Source organism: Corylus avellana, chromosome 8 (assembly GCF_965113065.1).
Source record: "Corylus avellana chromosome 8, dhCorAvel1.hap1.2, whole genome shotgun sequence".
Lineage (NCBI taxonomy): Eukaryota > Viridiplantae > Streptophyta > Magnoliopsida > Fagales > Betulaceae > Corylus > Corylus avellana.
The window spans coordinates 21156579-21183645 of NC_142497.1; the positions used below are offsets into that span (position 1 = coordinate 21156579).

At 35.9% G+C, this 27067-nt stretch overlaps 5 protein-coding genes across 5 annotated transcripts; 2 read left to right on the forward strand and 3 right to left on the reverse strand.

Annotated features, from left to right (window-relative positions):
* Positions 1–2997: 2997 nt before the first annotated feature.
* On the forward strand, positions 2998–8303 carry BSK5 (kinase with tetratricopeptide repeat domain-containing protein). The gene is made up of 10 exons (XM_059574226.2): positions 2998–3384; positions 3475–3695; positions 3905–4040; positions 4722–4855; positions 4969–5074; positions 5527–5612; positions 6095–6283; positions 6543–6707; positions 7202–7315; positions 7791–8303. The coding sequence occupies exons 1-10, from the start codon at positions 3303–3305 to the stop codon at positions 8031–8033; spliced, it is 1476 nt and encodes a 491-aa protein (XP_059430209.1). The 5' UTR covers positions 2998–3302; the 3' UTR covers positions 8034–8303.
* Positions 8304–8741: 438 nt separating this feature from the next.
* Positions 8742–11774, reverse strand: TIM10 (Tim10/DDP family zinc finger protein). Its single transcript, XM_059573808.2, has 6 exons — positions 11626–11774; positions 11425–11475; positions 10702–10754; positions 9640–9678; positions 9327–9396; positions 8742–9111 (listed from the first exon to the last, which is right to left on the reverse strand). Exons 2-6 carry the CDS (start codon positions 11467–11469, stop codon positions 9061–9063), a joined length of 258 nt encoding a protein of 85 aa, XP_059429791.1. The 5' UTR covers positions 11470–11475; positions 11626–11774; the 3' UTR covers positions 8742–9060.
* Positions 11775–13035: 1261 nt separating this feature from the next.
* Positions 13036–15103, forward strand: RPC14 (RNApolymerase 14 kDa subunit). The gene is made up of 4 exons (XM_088519212.1): positions 13036–13171; positions 13374–13500; positions 14160–14236; positions 14857–15103. The coding sequence occupies exons 2-4, from the start codon at positions 13400–13402 to the stop codon at positions 14982–14984; spliced, it is 306 nt and encodes a 101-aa protein (XP_088375338.1). The 5' UTR covers positions 13036–13171; positions 13374–13399; the 3' UTR covers positions 14985–15103.
* An 800-nt stretch (positions 15104–15903) lies between these two features.
* Positions 15904–20385, reverse strand: LOC132163497 (uncharacterized). The gene is made up of 2 exons (XM_059573807.2): positions 19729–20385; positions 15904–16331 (listed from the first exon to the last, which is right to left on the reverse strand). The coding sequence occupies exons 1-2, from the start codon at positions 20115–20117 to the stop codon at positions 16109–16111; spliced, it is 612 nt and encodes a 203-aa protein (XP_059429790.1). The 5' UTR covers positions 20118–20385; the 3' UTR covers positions 15904–16108.
* Positions 20386–24704: 4319 nt separating this feature from the next.
* Positions 24705–26715, reverse strand: LOC132163913 (uncharacterized). The gene is made up of 3 exons (XM_059574290.2): positions 26369–26715; positions 26163–26205; positions 24705–25110 (listed from the first exon to the last, which is right to left on the reverse strand). Exons 1-3 carry the CDS (start codon positions 26654–26656, stop codon positions 24959–24961), a joined length of 483 nt encoding a protein of 160 aa, XP_059430273.1. The 5' UTR covers positions 26657–26715; the 3' UTR covers positions 24705–24958.
* Positions 26716–27067: the final 352 nt, after the last annotated feature.

The following is a 27067-nucleotide window of genomic DNA, read 5'->3' on the forward strand; positions in this document are numbered from 1 at the left end:
AAGTATTATAGTGGTCCATGAACCAGCTGGGTTTTGTGTGTATTTAAAAAATAAGGAAATTATTGTATGTCACCTTAACGAGAGAAAAGGTGCTGGCCTTTTACCCGACGCTTCCCCAAACCCTTGAGACTGGGTGTCTGAAAGCTTGGCAAAATAAATATGATAACATTATAGGGGGCGTACACACTAACACTGCTACTCTTTCTTGCCCACGTGGGGGTTTTTCCACACCTACTCTTTTGGGAGGGGCAGGCTGTGTGTTGGTGAGTCGCAAAGAGGGCCTGTTGTTGTGTCATTCTGAGTCAGTGGAGGCAAGTGAGCAGAAAAAGGTAGTGTATCGTATCCTGTGCATTCATTCTAAATTACTGCTATGGAATCATCAATAATTATTCATGAACCATAAAGTTTTCTTCCCAAATTTAATTGGAGAAATTTTTTCCCACACAATTTATTGTACGAATTTGACTTACTAACAAATGATTCAGATTTAATAAAAGACGACATCGTTTTGTTTTAAGAAATCTGAGATTGACCATCGATGCAAGGTGTTATTTTTTATAAATGTGTTTAGTGTCATTCTTATATATATTTCTTGTCTATCTTTCTTTTTTTGGTAAACCTACCATTGAATCTGTGGTAGATTTATACATCTCTTATATCGATCTGAATAAAAGAAATGAACTATTTTTCTATCTCTAAAGACATAAGCATCACGAAACATTTGAACACTTTTCCTGCCGTTTCCATCCGATAGACTCCCCCGCCCACCCATGCCCTCTCTTCAATTGAGATAAAACCTTGCATCGGAGATCAACCCCAAGTTATCTTAGAAAAAAATGATTTCATTTCGTTAAAAAAGAAGAAGAAGAAGAAGGTTTTCGTTAAATTTGGACCGTTCGTTAAGTTGGATCCTTATTTTACTGATATTTATTCAAAATGTACGTAAAAATTATGAATCCCATGTTGGTTGAATATACTTAATTTTAAATAAATAAGTACGTAAAGAAAGGAGGGGACTCATCCTATGATGTTAACTATTGAATCAACTTTTGGTCAGATTATTGTCGCCAGGGTTCAAAGCATAGGGTAATTTGCCTAATTGCTTCTTTAACAAGTCAATGAAAATGAAAAAGAAAAAACTAACACGCGGGCAATGGGCCTCCCAATTTGATTATCTTATCCTTTTCAAGCGCCACTAACAAAAGGAGTCGCGCCGCAGGGTCCCACTTTCCCTCAATTGATCTTATCAGAATATTATCTAATAATCATGGGTAATTTGGCTTCTTTTATTCTTTTTTTTTTAATGGTATTTTTCAAAAAAAAAAAATTGTTTTTGTGATACACAGGTGAAAACAATTTTGAATATTTTGTATTTTAAATTATTTGTAAGACGAAACTAAAATCCTGCTAAGAGTTAGAGCCTGTTTGAAATTCTGTTTGAGAAATAAAGTTTTTGAGTCAAAAATAACTTTTGGGCAAAAATTTCATTTTTAAGTTTTTGTCAAAAGTATGTTTTGATCAATTTTCGACTTTTTAATTCCTTAAAAGCTTTTTTTAAGTTTTTTACTAAACAATTACTTTTTTTCTTCAAATGGACTTTTTGAGTGTTAAAAGCACTTTTAGATCCCTTAAACGCAATCTCAAACAAACTATTAGTAGTACTAAATTTTAAAAGTTTCATCTAAATGATAGGTTTTTTTTTTTTTAATAAAATAAACCCATTAAAATTATGTTTTTATCTCCTAAATCCTATAATAAAAGGGTGAATGAAAAAGCACGAAGGGGTTTTTATTTTATTTCAAATACAATGAGAATAAAGATTTGTTGAAGAAATCATGATGCTCAACTTAGATTTTAGCCATCATCAAATTAGGGTCTATTCATGAAAAAAAATCTTGAAGGGCTGCGAGAAAAGTAAAACAAGAAAAGTAAGTCCAAGGTACTATCATTATATCATAGCAATGAACAGTCCCTTTTATTCACATCCACATCCAAAATATAACCTTTCATCCAGCCATCATGCTCACCAATTGTAGCCTAAAAAGTTAGGTCTTCCATTTGATACATCTAATTATCATACCTATAATCCTATCTCTATGTTTACCCATAAAAGACAATGTTGAAAAAAAGAAGGTTATTCAGTACATTTTCACTTTTATACTCTCAACTGCATACTCCTTAACGTCGCAGTGAAAATTACTATTAGATTCAAAATTCAATCCATCCAAAACTACTAATGTTTTTTACTGTTACGTCAAAGAGTATGGAAGAAAGAGTGTTGTATATAACATTTATATAACGCGACATAAAGGTTATCTGCAATTTTTTTAAAAAGACAAAAAACAAAAATTTTAAACAATAAAGTTATTTACTATATACTATATTTTTATTTCACAATGCCAAGCGATTATTGGATTATCATATTTGAATTTATTGGTTTGATTAACACATTTGGTGGCTCTAATTTCTAACATGTAATTGCATCCTAGGATATGATGATAGGGACATCTCACATTATTAAATCATCCATTTATGCAACTTTACCTAAACTTAAGTCCAAAGATGTTTATACATGCCATTTGAGATTTTCCTTTTTTTGACTTTGACCCTCGATGAAAGCGATGGGATTCGGCGACTAATCGCGCACCTCACATCGCCGATCAATACAAACAAACAAACGCCCACACACATCGGCAATTTCAAATCACGGTAACCAAAACGCTACAAATTTATCTTAAAAAACAAAAAAAAAAAAAAACACAAAAACTGTAACCAAAGAAAGTCGAAAAAATGACAAAGACCATAACAGTCCGAACAACGCATACACTCGCGAGTTCGGCTCCAACCGCCGCGAAATGCCGACGCGTTGTGTCCCCGTTGGCGGATTGGGGGTCACGCGCCTGGTGAAGAGTTGGCGGGGAGTCGTACTTCTGGAAGCGAAATGAACCGAGAAAAACAGAAGGAATAAAAACTGTGCAGGGGAAAAATCAGAGAGCTAGCAGAGAATGATGAGCTGGTGAGAGAAAGTGTGAGAAACAGAAAAACAAATTATAAACCTCTCAGATCCAAAAAGTTTACTTCTTTTTTTCTTTTTTCTTTTCTCTAACTTTCTCGCTGCCCAAACAACCAAACAAATCTTTCTCTTGCTTCTATTTATTTATATATCTCTCTCATTTTCCCAGCCTATCCTCATCTCTCATCTTCAGGAAAGTGATAGAAAGAGGAGAGAGAGAGAGAGAGAGAGAGAGAGAGAGAGAGAGAGATCAGTTACGTATTGACTTTCTCTCGGTGTAAGATTTGCAATGGGAGCTCGTTGCTCCAAATTGTCGCTCTGCTTTTGGGCTTCAAACATCAAATCCAGTCTGAACGACTTGTCCGACATTGGTGAGATTTTCTTTCACTTTCCCGAGAAAATTCAGTTGTTCTGCGTTTGTATAAGTTTTTAGGGTTTGATTTTTGGTGCTGTGGATGCAGAGAAAGGGGGAAGAGATGGCAAGGACGCGTTGCCTGGGTTCAGCGAGTTCAGCTTGGATCAGCTCAGAGCTGCTACTACTGGATTCTCTTACGAGAACATTGTCTCGGAGCACGGAGAGAAAGCTCCCAATGTTGTGTATAGAGGAAAGCTCGACGACGATAGCTTGATCGCCGTTAAGCGTTTCAACAAGTCGGCCTGGCCCGATTCTCGCCAATTCCTAGTCCGTACTCTTACTCCAAGTCATTCTCTAAGCTAATTTGTGCATTTTCTTTATAGATATATACATATATATGTACATTACACATATGTATATATGTGCGTGTGTAGATATTTGTACTCACACCTATATATATGTACGTACGCACATGTATATGTATGTATCTGTGTATGGGTTTAGGTTTTGATTGATAGGTTTCGATGGGCTTGTAGGAGGAGGCGAGGGCGGTGGGGCAGCTAAGGAGTGAGCGGTTGGCGAATTTGATAGGGTGTTGCTGTGAAGGGGAGGAGAGGTTGCTTGTGGCAGAGTTCATGCCTAACGAGACTCTTTCTAAACATCTTTTCCATTGTAAGTTTCACTCGGTACTCTGTTTTGTTACATACTATGTTTATGTTCGAGTTTCTTCTTTAGGTTGAGCTGATTGGAATGCTGCATTATATTTGTTTAATGTGAACAGGTTTTTCTTTACCGTCTACTTTGGTGGTGAGAAAAGGGTGACAAAGATGTAATATGAAATTTTGTGTTTGGTGGTACATGCTGGGTTTTTTTCCCCTGAAAATTGAAAGGGTTTTACTAAGCCATTCAGTTATATGGACTTGGTTGAGTGGAGTATTTGATTTTATGGGTTACTGAATAATTTAAAGATTTAACTCAAGACTTTGATTTTTGTAAAAAAAAAAAAAAAAAAAATACTCTTACTACTTAGCCATTTAGTTGTCAGGTCTTAGTAGAGTGGAGTATTTGATTCTATGGGCTACGAGTAATCAAAAGTTCAAACTCAAGATCTTGATTTTTTAACTTTTCCTGGATTATTTTGAGCAACCAAACAGACTAAGTAAATATCTGAACTATTCTTGCATTCTTTTGAGGCTAGCGTATCTCTTTTGTGGAATTTTATGGGCTAAGAAACAAAGACAAGATCTTCTGTCTTCAAAATTCCGTACTTACTCAGTTTATTTTATGTGTCTTCACTTCAAATAGTCAAAAAAATTTCTTTGCTCTAATTTGTATTTGGTTAATCTGGTTTAGGGGAGGCCCAGCCAATGAAATGGGCAATGAGGCTGAGAGTTGCTTTGTATTTGGCACAAGCTTTGGACTATTGCAGCAGTAAAGGCAGGGCGTTGTACCATGACCTTAATGCTTACAGAGTTTTGTTTGATAAGGTATTTTGTTTTTTACATTACTCAGACTGCTTGCCTTCTTTTTTCTTTTTTCTTTTCTCAGGATGTTGCTTATCTTTGTACTTCACTTCTTACTAAGAATCCATCCTTGACAGGATGGTAATCCCAGGCTCTCCTGCTTTGGCCTTATGAAGAATAGCCGAGATGGCAAGAGCTATAGTACAAACTTGGCCTTCACCCCTCCAGAATACTTGAGAACAGGTAATAGAGGTGGTCACGGTGATAATATCTTATTTTAAGGTTTACTTGTACTTGGGATCTGGTGTAAGTTCCTGAAAATGAAAATTGTGATAGTTGATGTTGACTCTTCCACAAAGGGACCCCGTTTCTATTAATATCAATAGAGGAAAAAGGATGGAAATGCTACAGATCTGAGCAATTTATAAGATGAGGTCTCTTAGTATGTTTTGCTTCTTCGTATTTTGTGCAAAAGCACCTAATACTACTCCATTTGACTTGGCTGGAATACTGGCCTTTTGAGCCATGTAATTGTTATGTTGTTGTCATTACCTCTCTTAATGTGCTGTACTTTTGTCTTTATCTTTGGTTATAGCCAAAAAAGGTACCTGTTTCTAGCTTCATGTTAATGAATATCAACATGTCTTGTCTATGTATTTTCTTTTGCCAAATTAATTAGATGTTTCCATTTGCAGGAAGAGTGACATCAGAAAGTGTAGTTTACAGCTTTGGCACCCTATTGCTTGATCTTCTCAGTGGCAAACACATCCCCCCTAGCCATGTAAACACTAGCTTCCTTATGTTCAGTTTTATCTATCTTTTAACTTTGCTTAGATAATTCTTGGCCTTCTAAGAAAATGTTTTGGGCTAACCCCAAAAGGTTGGCTTGAATGGTAAGTCACTTAGTCCTGGTGCCTCATAAAGCATCAAGTCTAAGGTTCCAACCCCCTTGAGTGAAAATAATTCCCGCCCGTGGGTGAAAGCCCGAGCTTTACCTAACTTGTGTGGAGGGGGCGTTTTGCACAATGTCCCAAGGATCTACTCGGGGCAAAGCCTCGGATACCCCAGTTATCAAAAAAAGAAAATCTTTTGGGCTACAAAAGAGCCTGTGCTGAGAGTTGCAGCTTTATGGATTCAGTGCTCTCTAAGTAGTTGGCTTGTATTACTTTTTAGCTGAATCATCCTCCCAGTGCTAGTTACTTTGATATCATAAGATTAGAGATTGTTGAGTTTAATAATTCTCCTTTCTCCTTTTATTTACAGGCACTTGACCTGATACGTGGGAAGAATTTTCTGATGCTGATGGACTCATGTTTGGAGGGTCATTTCTCGAATGATGATGGAACTGAGTTAGTGCGATTAGCTTCACGCTGTTTACAGTATGAACCTCGTGAGAGGCCAAATGCTAAGTCTCTTGTGACTGCTCTCTCTCCTCTTCAGAAGGAAAAAGAGGTATCCTCAACTTCTTTATAAAAAAAGGGACCTCCGTAGGTTCACCACACAAAAAAAAAAAAAAAAAAAGCAAAAACAAAAACAAAATTTTGGCGTTTGGACATTATGGAGAACTTACTCATTATTTTTGACTGCTGAATCTGTTACATAGTTCTACCAATAATGAAAGTTTGGTTTGCTGACTTCTGCTTTAAAATGCTGTCATCTAAGTTGAGTACTTGAGGACATTATATAATCTCATTTGGTTGTATTTTTGTAGGTCCCGTCATATGTTTTGATGGGCATAAAACACGGAACTGCATCCCCAAAGGAAACATTGTCATTGACACCTTTGGGTGAAGCTTGCTCAAGAAGGGATCTTACTGCAATACACGAAATGTTGGAAAAGGTTGGATATAGGGATGATGAGGGTATTGCAAATGAGGTTAGTGATCTCGGGTCCTAAATTCTTAAATATACTATTTCAGATCAGTCTTGGAAAGAAAAAATGCTTTGTAATATCTTATCTGTTGCTTATTGTTTGATATTTCTTTTGGTAATCATATATAGAAGTTAACCTTTTAATGCAGAAATATCATCAAATGTGTTAAACATTTACTGGTCCATTTTTCCAGAATTTATGAGATTTTACCTTTTATGTATCTTATTCATCTGTGGTTTGTGACTCTAATTTGTATTGTTTTCATCAAGAACTACAAGGAATAAAGGTTGTTCTTGATTTAGCTGTCAGGAGATGTGTCTTAATAAAATGGATAATTTTAATTGCTCAGTATCTCAAGAAAAATGCCCGCCCAAGATGTTGATGATTTACTTTGATTGCTTGAATTAGTATTTGTTCTTAGCAAACTTGAATTTGAATCCTCATGCACTTATGCATGCCACATTGCTCAGTACCATGGAATTTCCTTTTCCCTGCAGCTTTCCTTCCAAATGTGGACAAATCAAATACAGGAAACACTGAATTCTAAGAAGCGTGGAGATACTGCTTTTCGAGCCAAGGACTTTGCTACTGCCACTGATTGTTATACACAAGTAAGTCATTTCTTTGGAATTGCAGAATCTTCCAGCTAAATTGGTCCTCAGAATCAATAGGCAAACTGAAATGCGTGGTAGTCTTGGAACGCTATGTGACATAGTTGCAGTTCTATGACGCAGAAATTTTGTCAAAATAATACTTCCACATCAAAATTTTAAAAATTCTAGACCAAAGATCTTTATTTTTTGCAACTGCAAGGCGGTTATTACAGTCAATTAGGTGGTTATGGATTTTGAAAAGTAAATTATGAGTTGTCATAGACATGATTCTTTTTAAGTCAAAATGAAATTCGAGTGCGTGTTATCCAATAAGAACAACAACAAAAAAAAGTCGAAATGCAATGATAGCCTCCGTTAGCAAACAAATCGATTGGCCACTAGTTCAAATGTACGATAAAGATGTAGGGCAAGTGTTGAATTTGCTCTTGTTTTTACTCTAAACGTGGAATCTCTCCTTTGCTTGACTCTGTAGTTCATCGATGGTGGGACCATGATATCACCAACCGTGTTTGCCAGACGCTGCTTGTGTTACTTGATGAGTGACATGCTACAAGAAGCTCTTGGAGACGCCATGCAAGCCCAGGTAATATCTCCTGATTGGCCTACGGCCTTCTATCTTCAGGCAGCGGCGCTCTTCAGCCTTGGGATGGACAATGATGCACAGGAAAGTCTCAAAGATGGCACATCCTTGGAAGCCAAAAAATATATTAACTGAAAGTGTATAGCATTTTTTTTCTTTTTTCATTAGGGACAAAAAAAAAGGAAAAGTAAAGAAAAATATTCCCTTGTATCTATCTTTGTGCATTTCTTCTTTGGCATATGAGTTTCTGCCGCACCTGAGTTGTTTATTCTCATTTATGTTTTGATGTTGATCAATATCTTTACTTATCTCAATCTTAATTTGCTCATGTATTTCACATTTCTAAGTTATCATCTGCTGTATTTAGATGGTGATGATAACAATGAGAAGTTAAGTTTGCATTTATGTCTAGATTTCCATATTGAGCTGATTATAGTAGAAGAACCACAAACTTAGTTGTGCAGAATTAAGCCCTCTGTGGGGAGGAAAGCGGCTTTTTTGAAACTGCCAATAAAGAAACAGTAGCAGCAAAAACAATTCGAAATGTAATAGAAGCATCACAAATAATGAAGATTTTCCTATCATCTATATACCATATAATAAAAGGAATGTTACTTTTTACACCTATTTTATCACTCATTTTTCACAAATTGACAGGATTTGTTTTAAATAACTTTATTTTTACTTTCTAAAATGGTTTACGCGGAATGTCATTTAAAACATGTTACGTCCATCAATGCAAAATGGGTGTGAAGAGTAGCAATACTCATAGAACATATGGGTATAATAGTCAAAGCACCTAACTACATATGTATGCATCATCATATAAACTATGGATGAATATTCGTCTCAACCCATATCCATTTATTTGTAAATTGGATACTCATACAAATAAATAATGTCCAGGAACCAAATTTAAACTGGGGAAGATTAATCTCTCATCAATGAACAGCAAACACTTTTTCGGACTTGAAACTAGGGGCAGCATAAATTCAAAATGCCACTATTTTTTTCCCTTTCAAACTACAAAATGGAATCACCTGATAAAGTTAGGTACAGACAAAATGACAAAAGATATTTCAGTCTCCACCTTCTTTGGCAGCCAGCCAAGCCCAGCATGAAACTAGTGTAGAACAGCTTTCAAATGGGAGCAGCCTTAGTTTCACATTGGAGGCCGACCCGAACCAAGCAGCTGGCCAATTAGATTAGTCACCTGGAAAATACACAAAGGAGCTTTCTTTGATTTCTATCACATGATGGCCATCTGGCCTATCTCCATGCAGTAATAGGTGAAGATGATAAAAGGAGTCAAGGGAATCGACTACAAACAGTTTCACATGTTTAATAGAAGGAGATAGGATAAAAGAATCACAAGTTTATACTTCATGAAGTACTATATACCATGCCTGAATATGATTGACAACTTACATGCCAGTATTTTGAAACACAACGATCAATGCAACTATTTTCTCCCATATTTAGTTCAGCCTCCTTGTACCTGAAAAAAATGAAGAAAGCATATTAATATTGCCCCATTTGATATGTTTTTACAAGAACATCGAGTGAGAAGTTTCTGGAATTCATTAATTTAGAATAACAGCACTGAACCTTCGAAGAAATTAACAAGATTCTCTGAAGGTGAACTCAAAATCTACTTTAAAAGGTTCATGTAAATTGTAGGAAATAATTTTTTTTTGGTAAGTGTAAATTGTAGGAAATAAATGAACACAAATTCTTGTACCTTTTCTCGACGCACTTGTTAAAACACGTGTGTGTAAGCCTGAATCATCAAAAACAGAAAAAACGAAAGCAGGTTAACCTCAATAAAAATTTTATCACACGTGGAAACTCATTAATGCCTTTATTTTGCCAAATACATGTATCGCCACAAGACATCCTCAACAACAGCAATCCAAGTCAATTTCTATCAATGATTCAAATCCATGATAACTACACTTAACATAACAAAAAGGTAGATTATATTCTTCTACAACCAAAACAAAACTCCAGTTAGACTGAACCCAGGGGCAAAGCCTTACAATCAAGCATCTTGCGAAGGAGTACCTTTATCATAAATAAACCTAATTAAAGTGTTTATAGATTGGATTTTTTGAATTAACTAGTTAACTTTTTTTAGTACAATATACACCAAATTTGTAATTTACAAAGATGTCTTTCCTTTCTTTATTTAACTCAGGCCATAAATCTACTTTCTTCTTCCTGCAAGAGTATGTATGAACCGATTCTTGCACAAAGTTAAATACGGACTTCAACAGGGGCCATTTTTCAAGAACTATTGTAATTTGACTATTACTTTCGATCTCTATATAGCAACTAAGTCTAAATGTAGTGACCAGTGAAAGCCCTCTTTTCCATGAGATGTTTCCAAACACACTGAAATTGAGTAATTTGCATCACACTGGGAAAGCGGACAGTCATACACATGCATTCATGGTTAAACAAATTGACAAGCAGGTGCTTTATCATGTGTGGTACACGCAATATCTCATTAACAAAGAAAAAAAAAAACGAAAGAACACTCTTCGATTAATTATAGAAAACAGACAATAGGACAAGAGAATGAAAAAATAAAAATATGTTTTGTAGCTTATGTCTTGCACAGAAACTCATAAAGCATAGCCACGAGTAAACCACATCAGCTTAGCTCCCAACTAATACAACGGTAATCCAATAAGCATTCGCAAAAGTCATCAAACATGGGTCATATCATATTTTAGAAAACCCTGTTGTGCAATAGACAAAATTCTAATATGGCAGAACATATACATGGTAGAAAACCTACTTGTTGAACAACTCAACCCTGTACTCCATCTCCTTCTCCGCCATTCCAAAGATCTGCGCAATCACCATAACCAAAATTTATAAGCTTCTGTAACGGGTCTAATAATAGCTAGTGTGTATTTTGTAATTGGGTTGTATGTTTGTAAATGAGCCTGATTCCATTAATGGGCCATGTGTTGTTAGACATTAGTAGTATAAAAGGCCCAAGTGAGGAAATGTAGAGAAAGTCCAGAACCTTAGAATCATTTGGGGTTTTTCTTGTAGGTCAAGCTGTCCTCAAAACTGCACATTTGTTTTTTCCCTAACTTTCCATCAATACAAATTACTACAATTTCATTCGATTTTCCATTTCAATTCAACCAATCATTAATGCATCATTACCATAATCACAGAAAATTACATCAGAAATAATCGGATCTTTACAGCTTCCAATCAAAAATTCAAAACCCAACAAAAGTTCAACCATTGCTAATAACCACATTACCCACTAGCCTAAATCAACAAAGATCAATACCCCAAACACAAAACAGATGACAAAGTTAAAATCATCAGCTCCGAGGTTTGCACATCGACTATGATAAATGGGACGAAATCGGCACGTCCAATAAAGATTCGAAACATTCATTTCAAAGGAAAACTGAAATGCTAAGCTCACAAACGCACAAACGAAAAAAACAAAATCTAACTTTTGAGTAACAAAATAGCGAAAACAAAAGGTACCCACTTGTTCTTTCTCCAACCCCGACGGAGCAGCAGTATTGGCAGCCATTAGACCCTGAAACAACAAAGAGAGTCACAGAAGCTCTTTTAACTTGAAGAACCCAATTATACGCCAACGATAATTGTGTACAACTAACATTATTCAAAAGTAATTAAAATATTAAAAGCACTAATTTTAGAACAAAGACGGTTCAAATAAACTTACTCTGTGAGATGGAAACTAAGGTGCTCTGATTGGAAGCTCTCTGTTCAGGGTTTTAGGGGTTCGATGCGAGCAAAAGCTGAAAAATGAAAGCCCTAGATTTATTTGTGCGTGTGTGTGTGAGAGAGTGTGATGGAGACGAGAATATGCGAATTAGGGTTTTAGACTTAAGTCTACGGTGTGAATGAGATAGACGACGCAAAAGGAATGAGCGTTGATGATGTCACCGATACATTAGCACAGTGAGTTTAAGCTTGAGTATTCCAATTTATTTATTTTTAATTATTATTTTTAAATTAAATTATTGAAATTTTACTACTTATTTGTCATTTTAAAATATGTGGAAAATTAAACTATTACCTTTATAATCAATACGAGTAAAAAAAAAAAAATCCAATGCCTGTAATTTTAATATGAAATACACTATGAGTGTTTAATTAAAAATAAAGATTAAGATTTTAAGGGGTAATTACCTTTTATTTCCATGAGCTACAGTACCTTGGCACTTTTCTCCATGAACTACCAATTATCATACATGACTCCATCAAACTACCATCTTATGATAAAAAGTCTCATTTCATCAGTCAAATGGGTTAAAATAAACGATCAACGGTCATGTGCAAGTCATATGCCATTTTAATTTTTTTTTCTTTCACTTTTGCCTTTACTTCAAACCAAGAAAATGACGCGTATATCCTCCTAAACCCTAATCTAACCCATGAAAACAATTTAAAATGAGGGCAAAAGTGGAAGAAAAAAAAATTAAAATAGAACATGACTTGCATATGACCGTTGACCGTCAATTTTAATCCATTTGACTGACAGAATATGGCTTTTTGTTATAAGATGGTAATTTGATGGGGTCAGATGTCATAATTGATAGTTCATGAAGAAAAATGATAAGACGCTGTAGTTCATAGAGACAAAAAATAATTACCGAAGATTTTAACAATCTAATAATAGATTTCCTATTAAAAAAAACAACAGATTACGAAATGATACTTTTTTGGAGTAAGATGTAAATTTTATTTTAAATTGAATTGGAGGAATCATTTTTAACACAATTTATAAAATTAACATGTCATTTAAGCACATAAAAAGCTTTGAGAAAATCCTTAAAGGAAGAAATTCTTTCAATGAATAAAACCCTATTATTTAAGGTTGCCTTCCACTAAAGAAAAATCATGAAACGGCAAAGATTTCAATATTAGGGAGAATTTCAATTAGTTTTTTACTAAATCAATATTTCACCATTTATTTTTACATTAAAAAAAAAAAAAAATCGTGATTATTTCACGGGTGGCACGCCAAAGCCGGAAGAGAAAAGTGTAATTTAACGTGATATGTTTGGCCTTTGAAAGATATTTGGGTGTGAGCTACATATACCTAAGACTAACCCTGGAAGAGAAGTTGGGAATCCAGTCCGCCTCCAGCAAAGTAACGGCTTTTCTGTGAGGGTCTCTCCTCTATTGATATCGACGATTTTTTTTGTTTGGGATCGAATCTTCATCGAATTACGTGAGTAGAGGAATCGCTCGGCGATAGACTGGTAAGCGCAAACACACAAACACTCTCCCTCTTCACCTTTGAAAGAGAAATTATTTTGGTTTAGATAATGAAAAGAATCGATTTTTAACTATAGTTTTGTAAAAATCAGTTGCAGAGAGTTGTTTATTAGCTCATTGGATTGTGATTGTTTGTGATAATTATCCATATGAGTATTTTTTACAAATTTCTTTTTGAGTTTATAGTGGTTTGCGGAGAGTCATTGGAGAAGATGGAGCATGGGTCTCACTCAGACAACAGTAATTCAACGTTTTCTTTGGTTGATGAGGATCACACGCTTGCAAATGCACTCAGATTCACCTTGAACCAAGAGTCAGTGCTCTCTCTCTATGATTCTTCCATACAAAAAAAAAAAAAATTGTTTTTCATTATTATGTTCTGATTTTGTTTAACCTCTCTCTGCTTTATTTACATTCACTGTCAATTATTTGATGTACCCAAATATATTTTTTTCTGGGTATGTGTAAAGATAGCCTTTTGAGCTTTATTTCATATCTAATCCTGCCTGTGGGTGTCACATATGATTATTTAGAGACAAAAACAAAATGCTTATCTGAACCTTGAGCTAGTAATGGAGTTTATTTATAGTCCCAAATAGTGCTACACAATATGAAACCTTTTGTGCTTACTAATCTAAGCATGTCATGCATATTGGGATGTATGTTATAGGAATAATGCTAAAAATCACATTTTTATTCTACAACTAATCCCAACTAACCTTGGGTTTTTTTTTAACAAGAACTGATCCAATAGTTAGTTAGTTGGAACTGTCATACCTGTTTGTATGTGCGATAATTGTGAGATAAAAATGTAGTTTCTATCATTACTCATGTTATAGAGCTAAAAGTTTTTTATGGCATGTGGGTTCATGTGCTGTGTTTCTCAATTAAATTTCAAAGTTTTGCACCTGTTTTTGGATTATTTGTTTAGTTAGTATTTTTATTTAAGAACATCACAATGTCCTCTTGCAGTCCAAGGATTTCGTTCAGCGGGTATAGCATTCCTCATCCTTCAGAGAGTAAAGTTAATATTAGAGCCCAGACAACAGGTAAGATATGCACACTCTTATCTCTAGCAACATATTGGTCATCTTAAATGAGTGTTGTCTGGCAAATATGCTTCTTAATATCTCTGGCTAGTGGTTATGAAGATGATAGATGTATGTATCCTGCTATTGATTGCATTTACTACTGCAACAACCTGTTTTAACTAGTTTCTCCTAATTCAGTACGGGGTATTATAGTTAGATATTTGTGTATGAATTGAAGAGAAATTGTTCATATGTTATTCTCTTATCATAGACATGATCTGGCCCAAGTATGTACTTTTAATGCAATCATCTTCTAGTGTAAATACCTTGTAAACCTATAATATCCAAAATCATGTTATGCAATATATCAACATAAATTTCTGCAATCCCAAGTAATTGTAATCAGAGCTTTGTAGGGTGTTCGCACGTTTTCTCTCTTGTAAATTGTCTTGCAATTACATACTGAAGAAAATGATGGGAGCAAAATATTTGCTGTTACTTGGGATGATACTTTTTTCTATATATTCCTGTCAAGGATTCAGTCTTAAGCTGGCTATGCATTTAGGGTGACTTATGGTGGCTATGCACCTGATGTGAATTTGGAAAATATTTTGGTTCTTGCAATGGAACTTTTACAGGTGCTCCAGCACAAGAGGTATTCAAAGATGCATGCCAGGATCTAATGATGATTTGCCAGCATGTGAGAAGCACTTTTGACAAGGCTGTTGCTGATTACAAAATCAGAAACCCTGAGGGATGCAAATAGTGATGATGTTGAGAAGGATAATGATATGAAATATAGTTGAACCTTTTGACTTTTGGTCTTTCCTTACTATATATTACTCTTGATTATCATTGTAGTTCAAGATACAAGCTTTCAAATCAGCTCACATATTGACTCAACTCGACAAGTTCCTTTGTTTACAAGCATTTCATCATGTTCAGTCGTTTGTGTTAATTTGGCCTATATGCTTAATATGGTTCAAGCAAAAGTAATCTGTTTAAATTTCTATTATTTTGCTTATGCTGAACAGAGAACTTCACCCAACACAGCATACGTTGGAGCAGAGTAAGTTTAGCTTGAAGGAAATAATTCTTGAAACAAAGGAACTATCGTGGCATAGATGTGTAGGGTATACCGTTTGTATTCTTCCTGGTAACTTGGCTATAAATCGAGAGAATGTAATTATGCTGTATAACTAATTGAACTGGTGTGTCAAATGAGGAATATATCTTTTGGTCATGGGCTAGCTAATTTGATGTTGTGTCGGGTTTGAGTCGTCGTGTCAAGCCATTAGCATAAGATTATATAAGTCAATCATAATCCAATATATTTAATTAATGAGTCAAATTCCTCAACTTTAATCTACTAATTTAGTATTATATTCGTGTCGAGTTCGCAAGTTATATTAAAAATTGCTAATCCTAACTTAACATTTGGTCCTGGATAGTGTACCCTTTCGAACTTAATACAGACAAGGCCATTGGAGATGGTTCCCAGACTTTGTTTGCATTTCCCTTGGCGTTTGCCTGCGGCAGTGCATTTCTGCTGAGTCCAATATTTGACACGAATAATCCTACGTATAAGACTTAAATGCGCAAAAATGGTTGCTGTTGCATGTTTCCTGTGCACATTCTCAACACCATGGAAAGACACTAATTAATACAACAGGATTGCTGCTTCGTAAATTCAGAATTATAAGACATGTAATTGAATGGCGCACAGAAGCTTATGTAATTATACATAACATACACATTCAATGCTAATTCTAAAAGAGTAGGGGCTAGTAGGCAAGAGTGAAGCCGTGAAGGTAAGGTACCCATACACGCGTGAGGATGGAAGCTCAGATCAAGATATATTACAACATTTTCTTGTATAATCTCAGTGACTCATGAGAGTATTTTAAAGTGAAAAAGCCAAGAGATGACAAAGCCAAGGACCATGCAGGCCAGAAGAAAATGCATTATGCGGCGGCCATGCCAGACGGTTCGAGTCTCCACTAGTATCACAGGAGCTGCTACTGCTGACGAGGCTGCAGCAGTAGCATTGCTTGCCTCATTTCTCTGCTCACCAGCAACATTGAGTGCAGTGCCACCACAAATCTCGCAAGTCCTGCAAAAAGGAAGTAAATTTATTAGCAATGAGGACAGACAGTATTGGTACGTGAATCAAAACTAACCTAGTTACTGAATTTGATAAGGCATATGAAGCAGAAACCAGAAATGAGGTAGGAAGCAAGTTTCAAATCTAAATGAACAGTAGCAAGCTCTGGATTTACTGCTCTATCATGTCCATTCAATTCAACTTACAAAATCATAGATAAATTCTATGTGATTGATATTTCAAAAGACATTTAAAAGACACGGATATTATCTTCGAATGAGAACAGGAAAACAACACACAATTAATAGGGCTATTGCACTGTAATTTTGGCTAAACGTGATCTACAGTAATCAGGGATCTTCAACTATCTTCCTAACATAGTTTTCCATTTATGTCTTGGATGTCCCTTCTTTTATGGGAGAAAGTGTCTCAAGAATTCAAAGAAGTGTTTTCTGTAAAGTCATGACAGCCACATCCGCATCCGTTATAGTTACCATGATGACCAATTGGCAACTATCTGATGTAGTAAATAATATGGCACAACATGCCCTTTCTTGCTAGCTCAGCACCAATCCTGGTTGACACATCACGTTAGAATTGCTAACATCATGTCATAAACCATACCAGCAAGCACCTCACTCAATTATGCTTTGGTCATTATATTTGCAGTCATGCCATGCAACTTATTCAAACTATGAACACTTTCAACCTTCCCCCATTTTCCAGTTAGCACAACTTGATTTAGCCAAACTTGCATACTGTTTTAAAACCAACACTAGCTGCACTTGCATGTTGAACATCCCTGGCAACATTGGCTATAAGTATTTAATTAATGATAAACGTGTGTAGTCTCTACACACCACTAACGTTGAGATAACTACCATGGTTATGGACACAAGCATTTCTTATCTCAGTAAAGGTTAATTAAAATAAAGAAGCAACAGAAAAATGAAAACAAATGGTGGCTGAGAATTGAGATGGCTTCTAAACCATGTATCCGTCACACCCAAGATACAAACAAATGGGTTGCATAAGTTCCACGAGAGGACTCCCCTCAAAATTTAGATTTTTGAGTCTTCATCTGCATAGGTGTCCACTGTCCTCTACAAGAGAGGGACATTGGAGGCACCTAACCTACTTATCAACGGTTTATTGACAGAAACTCTTAAATACAATGTGATTGTTCCAAAATTAAAAGTTTCATGCCTTTTATTGTCCCAACAAGCTACTTCAGTTACTTTCCTCAAATTTCCGTCATTACAAGATGGTAATAAAAGTTGTAAGACCTAACTCTGTGAAGTAGACTAAGCATTCTCAGTTGAGGAATCAATTGATTGTCATGAAGAAACTCAACTTGCACCAGTGCCAAAATTACCATAACCTTTGTATACATAGACATTTTATATGATATTTCACTAAAGTAAGGACTATTTATCATGGAAGGCAATTATATCAGATATTAACCTTTTATGGGATTAGAAGGCATAAAAATGACAATACTTGGAAGAAGAAGGCACTTTAACACATCCATAGAGACAGAATTTTATGTACCACATCAATTACACATGCACATTTGGTAACAAATACATTTCCACTTTCTAAAGTCAATCCCTAGACAAATAGAAACTGCATTCACTTGCACGGGAACCTACACTTTTGACTAGTTCATCCCACACCATGAAAAGCCCCTTAGAGCATCTCCAGCAGCAACTCTAAACTAGCTTTTTAGTTAAATTTAGCTATTTTTACGTTTTTTCTTGCTCCAGCAGTGCTTGTAAAGTAGAAGTTTTCCCTACTAGTGCTACAGCGAACTTTCATATTTGAAAGTTCACTGTAACACCTTGTAAGATTTTTTTATTATTTTTTCTCTCTCCCCTCTCTCCCTCAACGCTCAAACTTTTCTCTCTCTCTTCTCTCGCTCTCCCTAAACGGTGGGTCTGGTGTTGGTACGCTACCCAAACAGAAAGCTACAAGAATTCCCACAAGAAAGCTACGGATCATGTTTAAACCCACAAGAATTCAAACATGATCTCAAAACAGAAACAAAGAATGATTAATAGAAAAAAAAAAAAAAAATGGTGGGTCTGGTGTTGGTGTTGCTCTGGTTTTGCAGAGAGAGAGAAGGGGAAGAAAAGCTAAGGATAAAAAATAATAAAAATAATATTTAAATAAAGTAGAGAGTTAAAATAAATATTCTGCTAGAGTGTGTAATGTAAAACTAGTAGCTAAAATGAAAAAAGTTGTATTTTGAGTAGTAAAATGAAAGTTGTTGCTGGAGATGCTCTTACGAGTTCTGAGATTGAACCCATGGTAACCACAACAACCTATTCTCCATAATGTTAAGTTTGCAGTCTAGTGTACAATTCTTTCTATCTTATTTAACTTGCCACCAAAGAGAAATTGTATCTCACATGAAGAGAAATTGAGCTAAGTAGCTAGAATGCAGTTGAATGAGCTGAAGCCAGCACAAGCAGGATGTATTGAGGACTCTTTATAAGGTAAACTGGAAATTCTGGAATAGGGGAGCAGTATCTATGTTATTCAACAATTTTGAGGATCCTTGTACTACAATTGTGATTTTAAGTTGAGAGCTGAAATAGGAGTTCACTGCATATTATAAGAAGAGAAATCAGAGAGGAGTATATGGAACTCTTATCAATGTAGTGAATAATTCTAATCATGAAGTAGCATACAAATCAATGCTTGCTTCTTTCAATTTAAATTCTCCATGCTCTATGCAAGATTTAATCTCCTATTTTGCCTTTCTCTCCCTCAGAACAGTCAATATTTGCATTTCCAGTCGTATAGTTCAAAAGACCTCAGCCCAGATTTTTATACAAAAATTCAAGATTACGACCGTAGTATCCCCCTTAGCCCTGCTTGTTTGGTTGCTTATAAACATGAGGGGAAAACAAAACAGACCGAATGAACGCCACTTCATGTTTTCTTCATTTTCAAATAATAAAATTCCACCGTCAATAATTTTAATGATTCTATTAAGCTCAGATGTGGAAATTTTGGTGGTCTAGATGCCACACAGTGATGAACAAACTAAGATTCAATTATTCCTGTCTTTCCTTCCTCTCTGTTCTGAGCAATCAAACAGTGAGGAAAGGAAAGAATAACACACGAGCATCAATAGGATATTCACATGTTCAAAACATATAGAGCAGAGCAGATAGTGTACAAAAGCATCCCACGATTCCATCTTTAACACAACCACTCACAAAAAGCTAAAAACCAACAAATGGATATTCAGAATTTCTCACAAACACACTAAATTAAACATGAAACTGGCACTTCCATGACATCCAAGAAAACAGGCACTCACATATAGAAGAAATACACAGAGACTTTCGTGAGCTGCACAGGAAAAAAAAAAAAAAAAGTTGAGGCTTTTACTCACGTATTTCCCTTAATCTTGAACCACGTCTCAGCACATTGTTTGTGGGCAGCACCCAAATCACCTTTACAAGCACATCCCAGCTCAATTGGTACCCCAGCCTCTATACCTCCATCCAAATTCAAATGGCAAATCCTACAATCCCTTTCGGCTTTACCCCCGCGCACCTTCACATCCAGAACCCCACGCTCCAAGTCCACCTCCGACAAACAATCTGACCCAGAAGAGTCCCTACGAGAGCCCAACACACCCTCAATCTCTAACGGCGAGTGCCACGACTGGTCGTCGGAGTCGCCGGAGAGTGACACGTCACTGCTTCCTGTAACAATATGGCGATAATGGCAGCGGCTTTCAGCGCCCGTGTCAACATGGGGGCCGTCAAAAGTTGCCATTTTTTGAGAGACCCAGAAAGAGAAAGGTCATCAGGTCATGGATTTTTGAGAGAAGGCATGGCAAGGGTTAAAGGGTTGAAAGCATTTTTGTTGAACAGAGAGGTAGAAGAAGAAGAAGAAGAAAGAAAGAAAGGTGGAGAAGGAAGGTGGTGCTAAGGACTCAAGATGGTGCGGTTGGACCGTTGGAATAGGTAGTGTGGTGTTTGTTTGCTCGCTTTAATCAAATACCAAAGTCTCCATCCCCCTGCTTTTTTTTCTTTACTATCTATGTGTAACTGTGTCAGTTCCAGAGCAGTGTTGGTGAAAAGGAAACGCTGAAAACTACAGTTGTTGGTGCTGGGGACTCTTAGCCGTGGCCCGTGGGGCAGGCTACAAGGATGATGCTAGTTTTAGTTAACTCTTTCTTGTTTTTTTCTTTTGCTTCTTTGGATCTTCCTTTAATTTCCTTCTTCTTTTTGGCTAAGCATTGAGAGGGTGTCAAGTGCAATCAATGTTCCAAGTTATAAGATTTGCTTCCTTTTATAGTTTTATTGTGAGAAAAAAAAAATGGACTCATTTGTATTTCATAATGTTGATATGTTAATGGTAACCATTTTTTATTTATTTTTAATAATGACTAATTCAAAGATTTGTTGAGAATGACACATTAGTATTGAAAATAATTCTAAGATAAAAAATATAGCTGCTAATATTAGATTTTATTTTTATGATCTTTACATGAGTCTTGAGTGACTGAGTCCAACTTGAATAATAGACCTGGAGACATTACATGAGCCTTGAGTGACTCAGTCCAACTTGAATAATAGACTGCCAGGAGATATTATTGGTCAAGTGGCGTTTTAAAAATCATTCTCTTCCTTGCCACCAAAAGTTTGCAGCAAAAGTTCTATGAAAACCACCCAGAAGCTGCAGAATCTTCAATAATAATAGGTAAAATACTTAATTAAAAAGTATAACTCTTTGTTTTAGCAATTTTTTTTTTTTTTTTAAGTCATTCAATATTGATAAATCAGTAAAGCCGTTAAAAGAGAAAAAACTATTATCAGACATATGTCGATAAAGTAAACTGTTACGGATGTTGGCTATTAACGGTAGTAAAAAATGTTACAATCTAAAATATCTTCCATGATTTTTTATTTTTTATTTTTTGCATATAAATACTTTGACACCTTTGAAACTGATTTTAGAAGATAAGTTTATAATATGGCCCATGTTAATGTTGTTTTGTGAGGATACCTAGTCATATTGTGAAATTTCTATAGTGACCTAGCTAGCGGCAGAAGCCTACATAGTCACATCTTCTACTGAAAGCAACATGAAATAAGTAAAGCCTTGCCCCAAAAGAAAAAAGTATTGCTGGGTCCCTACAAACTTTTTTCACTCGGTAATTCACTCATTAATTTATAAAAATTATAGTAAAAACTGTAATTCCAATCATTTTACAAAAGAGAAATGTTAACTTTTTTTTTTTTTTTTTTTAATCTCTATGTTTTTTAAATCCTATATATAGATCCAATGGTGGTGAAGTTATGGGGGCATTCCTGGAAAAACGCTTGCGAGCAAAGCTTATCTGTAAGATGACAATGGAGGGAATCCGATGATGATGAGATACCAACAGTTATCCTGTCAACCCCACATGCACTAATTAGGTATATCTACGACCACCTCGGATCTGTCTTGCAATGGTATTCAATCACCCCCAATCCCCATCATGTTTTAGATATTTTCTCTAACAACTAACAACCATCGCTTTCCCGGGAGATGCAATAGAAGATCACCAAACTTCAACACCCATCTTTTCACATATATGTAATTATATCACCTATATAGTGCTGCATCAAATGGGGGAAAGAAATGTTAGTAGCAGCTATATATATATATATATATATATATATATATATATATATTAACACTTTTGTCTATAGGAAAAGAACATGAAGATTTCAAATGGTTATACTCGGAGCTCCTTAAAGGTAGAGATAGAAAGCAAGAAAACAATAGAAAACTGTCGGTTTCATTTGTTAGATGCTGTTTTTGGATATGTATTTCTAATAATTTTTTTTGCCTTAATTGATAGCAATCCGAGCAAAAGATGTAAGACAGTTCTTATAGGCCCACCTTTTAGGTAGGTGAGTGAGCTGCCCAAAACTTGTTCGGGCAGGTGGGCTCTATAGGGGTCTCTTTCACATTTGCTGTCTGAATTGCTAGCAATCCAAACAGAAAATAAAGAAAGCTCTTATAGGGTCCACATTTTAGGCATGTGACTGAGTTGCCCAAAACTTATTCGGGTAGGTGGGCTCTATAGGGGTCTCTCTCACATTTGCTGCCTGAATTACTAGCAATCCGAGCAGAAGATGTGAGAAAGCCCTTATAGGGCTCACTTTTTAGGCAGGTGATTGAGCTGCCTAAAACTTGTTCGGGTAGGTGGGCTCTATAGGGGTTTCTCTCACATTTAGTGTCTGAATTGCTAGCAATCCGAGCAAAAGATGTGAAAAAGTCATTATAGGGTCCACCGTTTAGATAGGTGAGTGAGCTGCCCAAAACTTGTTCAGGCATGTGGGCTCTAAAGGGGTCTCTCTCACATTTGCTACCTGAATTGCTAGCAATCCGAATAGAAAATATGAAAAAGCCCTTATAGGGCCCACCTTTTAGGCAGGTGAGAGAGCTGCCCAAAACTTGTTCGGGTAGGTGAGCTTTATAGGAGTTTCTTTCACATTTATTGACTGAATTGCTAGCAATTCCAGTAAAAGATCTGAGAAAGCCTTTATAGCGCCCCCCATTTAGATAAGTGAGTGGGCTATCCAAAACTTGTTCGAATAGGTGGGGTATAAAAAGGTCTCTCTCACATTTGCCACCTGAATTGATAGCAATCCAAATAGCAAAATTATTAAGGATCTCTATTCATTCTGATGTGACATAAATGTGAGAGTAATTTTGAGTATTTTGTGTTTTAAATTCTTTGTTAATATTTAAAGAGAAAAAGAAAAATTGTTATCAAAAAAAGGCCGATTCGATGTCATTTTGGGGTGAAGAAGCTTTATACTTCTAGAAATCTTATTAGACTTTCTTCCCAGAGAATCTGATGAAAGGATGAAAGAAATTGAAGGCCTTAAAGAGAAAAGGTGTACTCATAGAGCTGGTGTTTATATAGTGAAGAGCGTAGAGAGGACAGTTGAGAATTCACTTGCTTCTCTATGAAGCTTATAGAAGTTTAGTTTTCCTTCCTACTTTTAGAACAAAACGAAATGAGATATTATAATAGTACAAGTGATCAAAAAAAAAACCAAGAACAAAAACAAAAAAATGTATATATTTCGGCATTTATCAGAAATGAAATTCCTTTTTTGATTTGTGATTCATTGGACCTATAGGTTGGTGATAAGTGGCCATTGAAGTTGATTCCCACGGATTTACGATGCTGATTTTTTACCTTGTTTCTGATATTGAATGTTGTTTAAATGTTCCCACACCTAAAAAAAAAAAAAAAAGAGAACACCCTCTTTTGCTAAGCATGGACTTCGAGGCTTGCTTCCTGTGCATAGGATGTGCAAAGTAGAGCTGCCAGCAATTTGTTTTTTAAGAAGCCAATTGTCTATCAAAAACATTTTCTCGAGAAAATAAGTAATTTTTTTTCTTATTTTGGTTAAAAACTTCAAAAATGATATTGGAAATGTAAGATGTTTGGTTCCTACTTAAAATCTTTACCATTTTTTTCACCAGAAAACATCCAATAGCTAAAAAAACCTAGTTAAAAATAGCAGCATCTCACTGCCAACACCACCACCCACCACCCAAACCAAAAATTCAAAGGTTGGACCGAAACACTAATCAAATCCCTCGGCTACTCATCCAAACAGATATAACCATCCACCCAAATCACCACCAGCCCCACCAAATCATCTCAAAACCTCAAAGGCATACTAACTTGTCATATTTCATTCATTATAGTTTCAAACCAAATGTAATCCCTTTCCAGGAGAATGAAATCCATTTCTGAACAAACCTTGCTCCTTCCTCCATGAAATCTTGCTCTCCACCTTTGCTTTCCTCTAGAAAGAATAGGCCACTAAGGCCAGAAGGGGGATCACATTTCCAATTGCTGGGGTTCTTCGGATCGGCCCAAACTAGAGAGAAATACAGCCACTCCCAGATAGGCTCTTACATCATATACAATAGACTACACAAAACTATTACATCCATATACATTATCTTTTAATTTCTGTATGAATCTACTCATATGAAGCATGGAAATCAAAATAAGCAATTGAACAATTTAAGGGCGGCCAAGCACCTTCCTAACTTATGCCTTGCCAACAAATGTAGACATGGCAAAAGAAAAGGCAGTTTGGAGTTTAAGAGGACAGAAAAGATAGAAATCCCCAGCATTACGCCTGACATCACATTATAACAATGCCTAACCAAACACTCCTTGATCACAACATAATAAGCGCCTACCTACACATGCAAAAACAAAATAACTAATCGGGTTTCTTCGGTTATCATATTAAAAGAGACATGACTAAGCATCACTCTTAAAACAAGAAAAATTGGATTTCAAAAAAAAAAAAAAAAAAATTAAGAAAAATAAATCCATCATGCTCAATCTTTTCATTTATGACAACATATTTCCATTTGCAATGCCGAAAGTCTGTTTGCTTCCAACGCACAAAGATGCTACAAAGAGCATCAAATACATCCAGAAAGAACCGACTCGAAAATAAACTACATCGAAAGACAACTATGCCGATGGAGGAAAACTCTAAAACACTTCAGATCAGCCAAAAAAGGAGATCAGAGTATAAAAGGTCAGGTAACCAATACCTATAACTAATCGATAAGTATCAAGATACTTGAACTTCTTCTTTTGGGACAGTTTCCGTAGATTTAGTCAAGTTGGGTGCACTTTCTATTGATTTTGATAAGTTTGGAATGTATCTCCAACAACGCTTGTGAACTCCACTTATTTTCTTTGGTGCATCAGCAGCTTGCAAGCCTGCATTAAATTCTACTAAATCAACTAAACCTTCTACCTTGGAATAGAGTAATCTAACCTGATAACAAGCACCAAATAGTATGAAAAAAAAAAATGCAGAAAACAGGCACTTGGCAACCAACACATAGCAACATTGCTCATGCTACTGGAAAAAGTAATCACAACCCAGATCACATTGTCCAATCCTTATTCTTGATGCCATTAAGTGATTTAGATTGCTGCTTTTCCACAAAGAATTTGTACACATCTTATTTCAACATCAACACTATATTTTTAAGTCCTCTCTCTTTCTATGCCTTATTTCTTGAACAGTTGTGTGACCCCTATAATTCAACACTATATTGTTTAGTCCTCCCTTATTGAGACACTTCCTGATTACCATGAGACTCGGTCTCAACAGCCAACAGAAGTCCATGATATCTTGTATGAGACTTTGTCTCAACAATCAAAAGATGATAATAGTTCAAAAAGCAAATGTAATCCCAAATATGCAAAACCTACGGATAAGGATATATTGTTAGTTATTCAAATTCAAACACTCATGCAATCTGTACAGCAGCTATCTATAAATACAAACATGTCTCTCTTCACAATTATCAAGTACGAGCTTCAACCATTTCAGTGTTTTGATTCCATTATCCCTTATTGCTTGAACAGTTTTCTGATCCCTACAATTCAACACTAATTCAACTTATAGCTTGAACACTAAGAACTCAGTGAGCTCAATTGAGCATTTGTTACCGTGAACAATAAGAGTCCTTTACCATTTTAGAAATTTCTCATCATAGGTCTTTATATGTATATCACAGTCTACACCGTTAAAACATTCAAAAACTGAAGAAGGCCATATTAAACCCAATCAAAATTACTTCAACAAGACAAAAATGTTCCCTCACTAAACTGAAATTCCTATTAGATTATTTGCACTGTACAACAGCAAAAGCAACACTCAGCTCAATAACACTTCAGCAACAAAACCTCAACAGCAAATGCAGTACCATCATGGAAAAACAAATGTAAGAACTTTAAGAAGTAAGAAACCAAACACTGACCGTCCTTATGAACGATTCCCCATGCCTTGCCATGCTTACCATCCTGCAAGAAACCCCAACAACCACATAAATCCTAAACCCTTAAGCCCATGAGAGAGTGGGTTACAAAATAATGAATTAATGATATTTGGCTATTTCTCCATCTACCGTCTCTCTCTCTTTTAACAAAATTACAAAATCAGCGAGAGAGAGAGAAAGAGAGACACCTTGTAGAGATTGATCTTGGTGATCTGGTACGAGACACCAGTCCAATGAGTCTTCGCCATGTGGTACCCGATTCCCCAGTTGGGCAAGAACTGAGCCAACTCGAAAAGGTTCTTCTTCTTCTTTCGCTTGGGCTTCTTCGAGGCCGTCGAAGAAGAAGCGTTAGGGTTTTGCGCAGAAGGAGAAGGGGAAGGAGAAGCAGCGCTGAAGCTTCTGAGGAAGTTGAACGAGAGCTTCAAGAGGCTTTGCGTTCGATCGCTCGCAGCTCTGCTTGCCAGAGCGGTCGCCATTTCTGGGTTTCGCTTTGTTTCTCCCCTCTCAGTGAAACGGCTATGGCTTCTTTTGTTGCGCTTTGAGCCTTTGAGCGACTGCGAAGTCAGAGTTTTTAGGTTCCTTTTATTTTGAAATGACCTCGTCCGTTTAAGATATTGATAATTGACCCCTTAACTTGTGAGTTTTCACATTTTGGTACCCACAATGAAATGAACATCATTAAAAGAAAGCCAAGTGTGGATGATCATTATTTTGCTTGTCTTAGCATTTGTTTAACCGTTTAGAATATATTTTACGGATGTAATAGTGAAGAGTAAATGTCCTGTTTTATTAACGTGGCATTATCAATGAATTTTAATTTTTTTAAAAATAATGATTAATTGAAGGGTTGACTGGTAATGCTACATAAATAAAGTAAAATAAAAGTG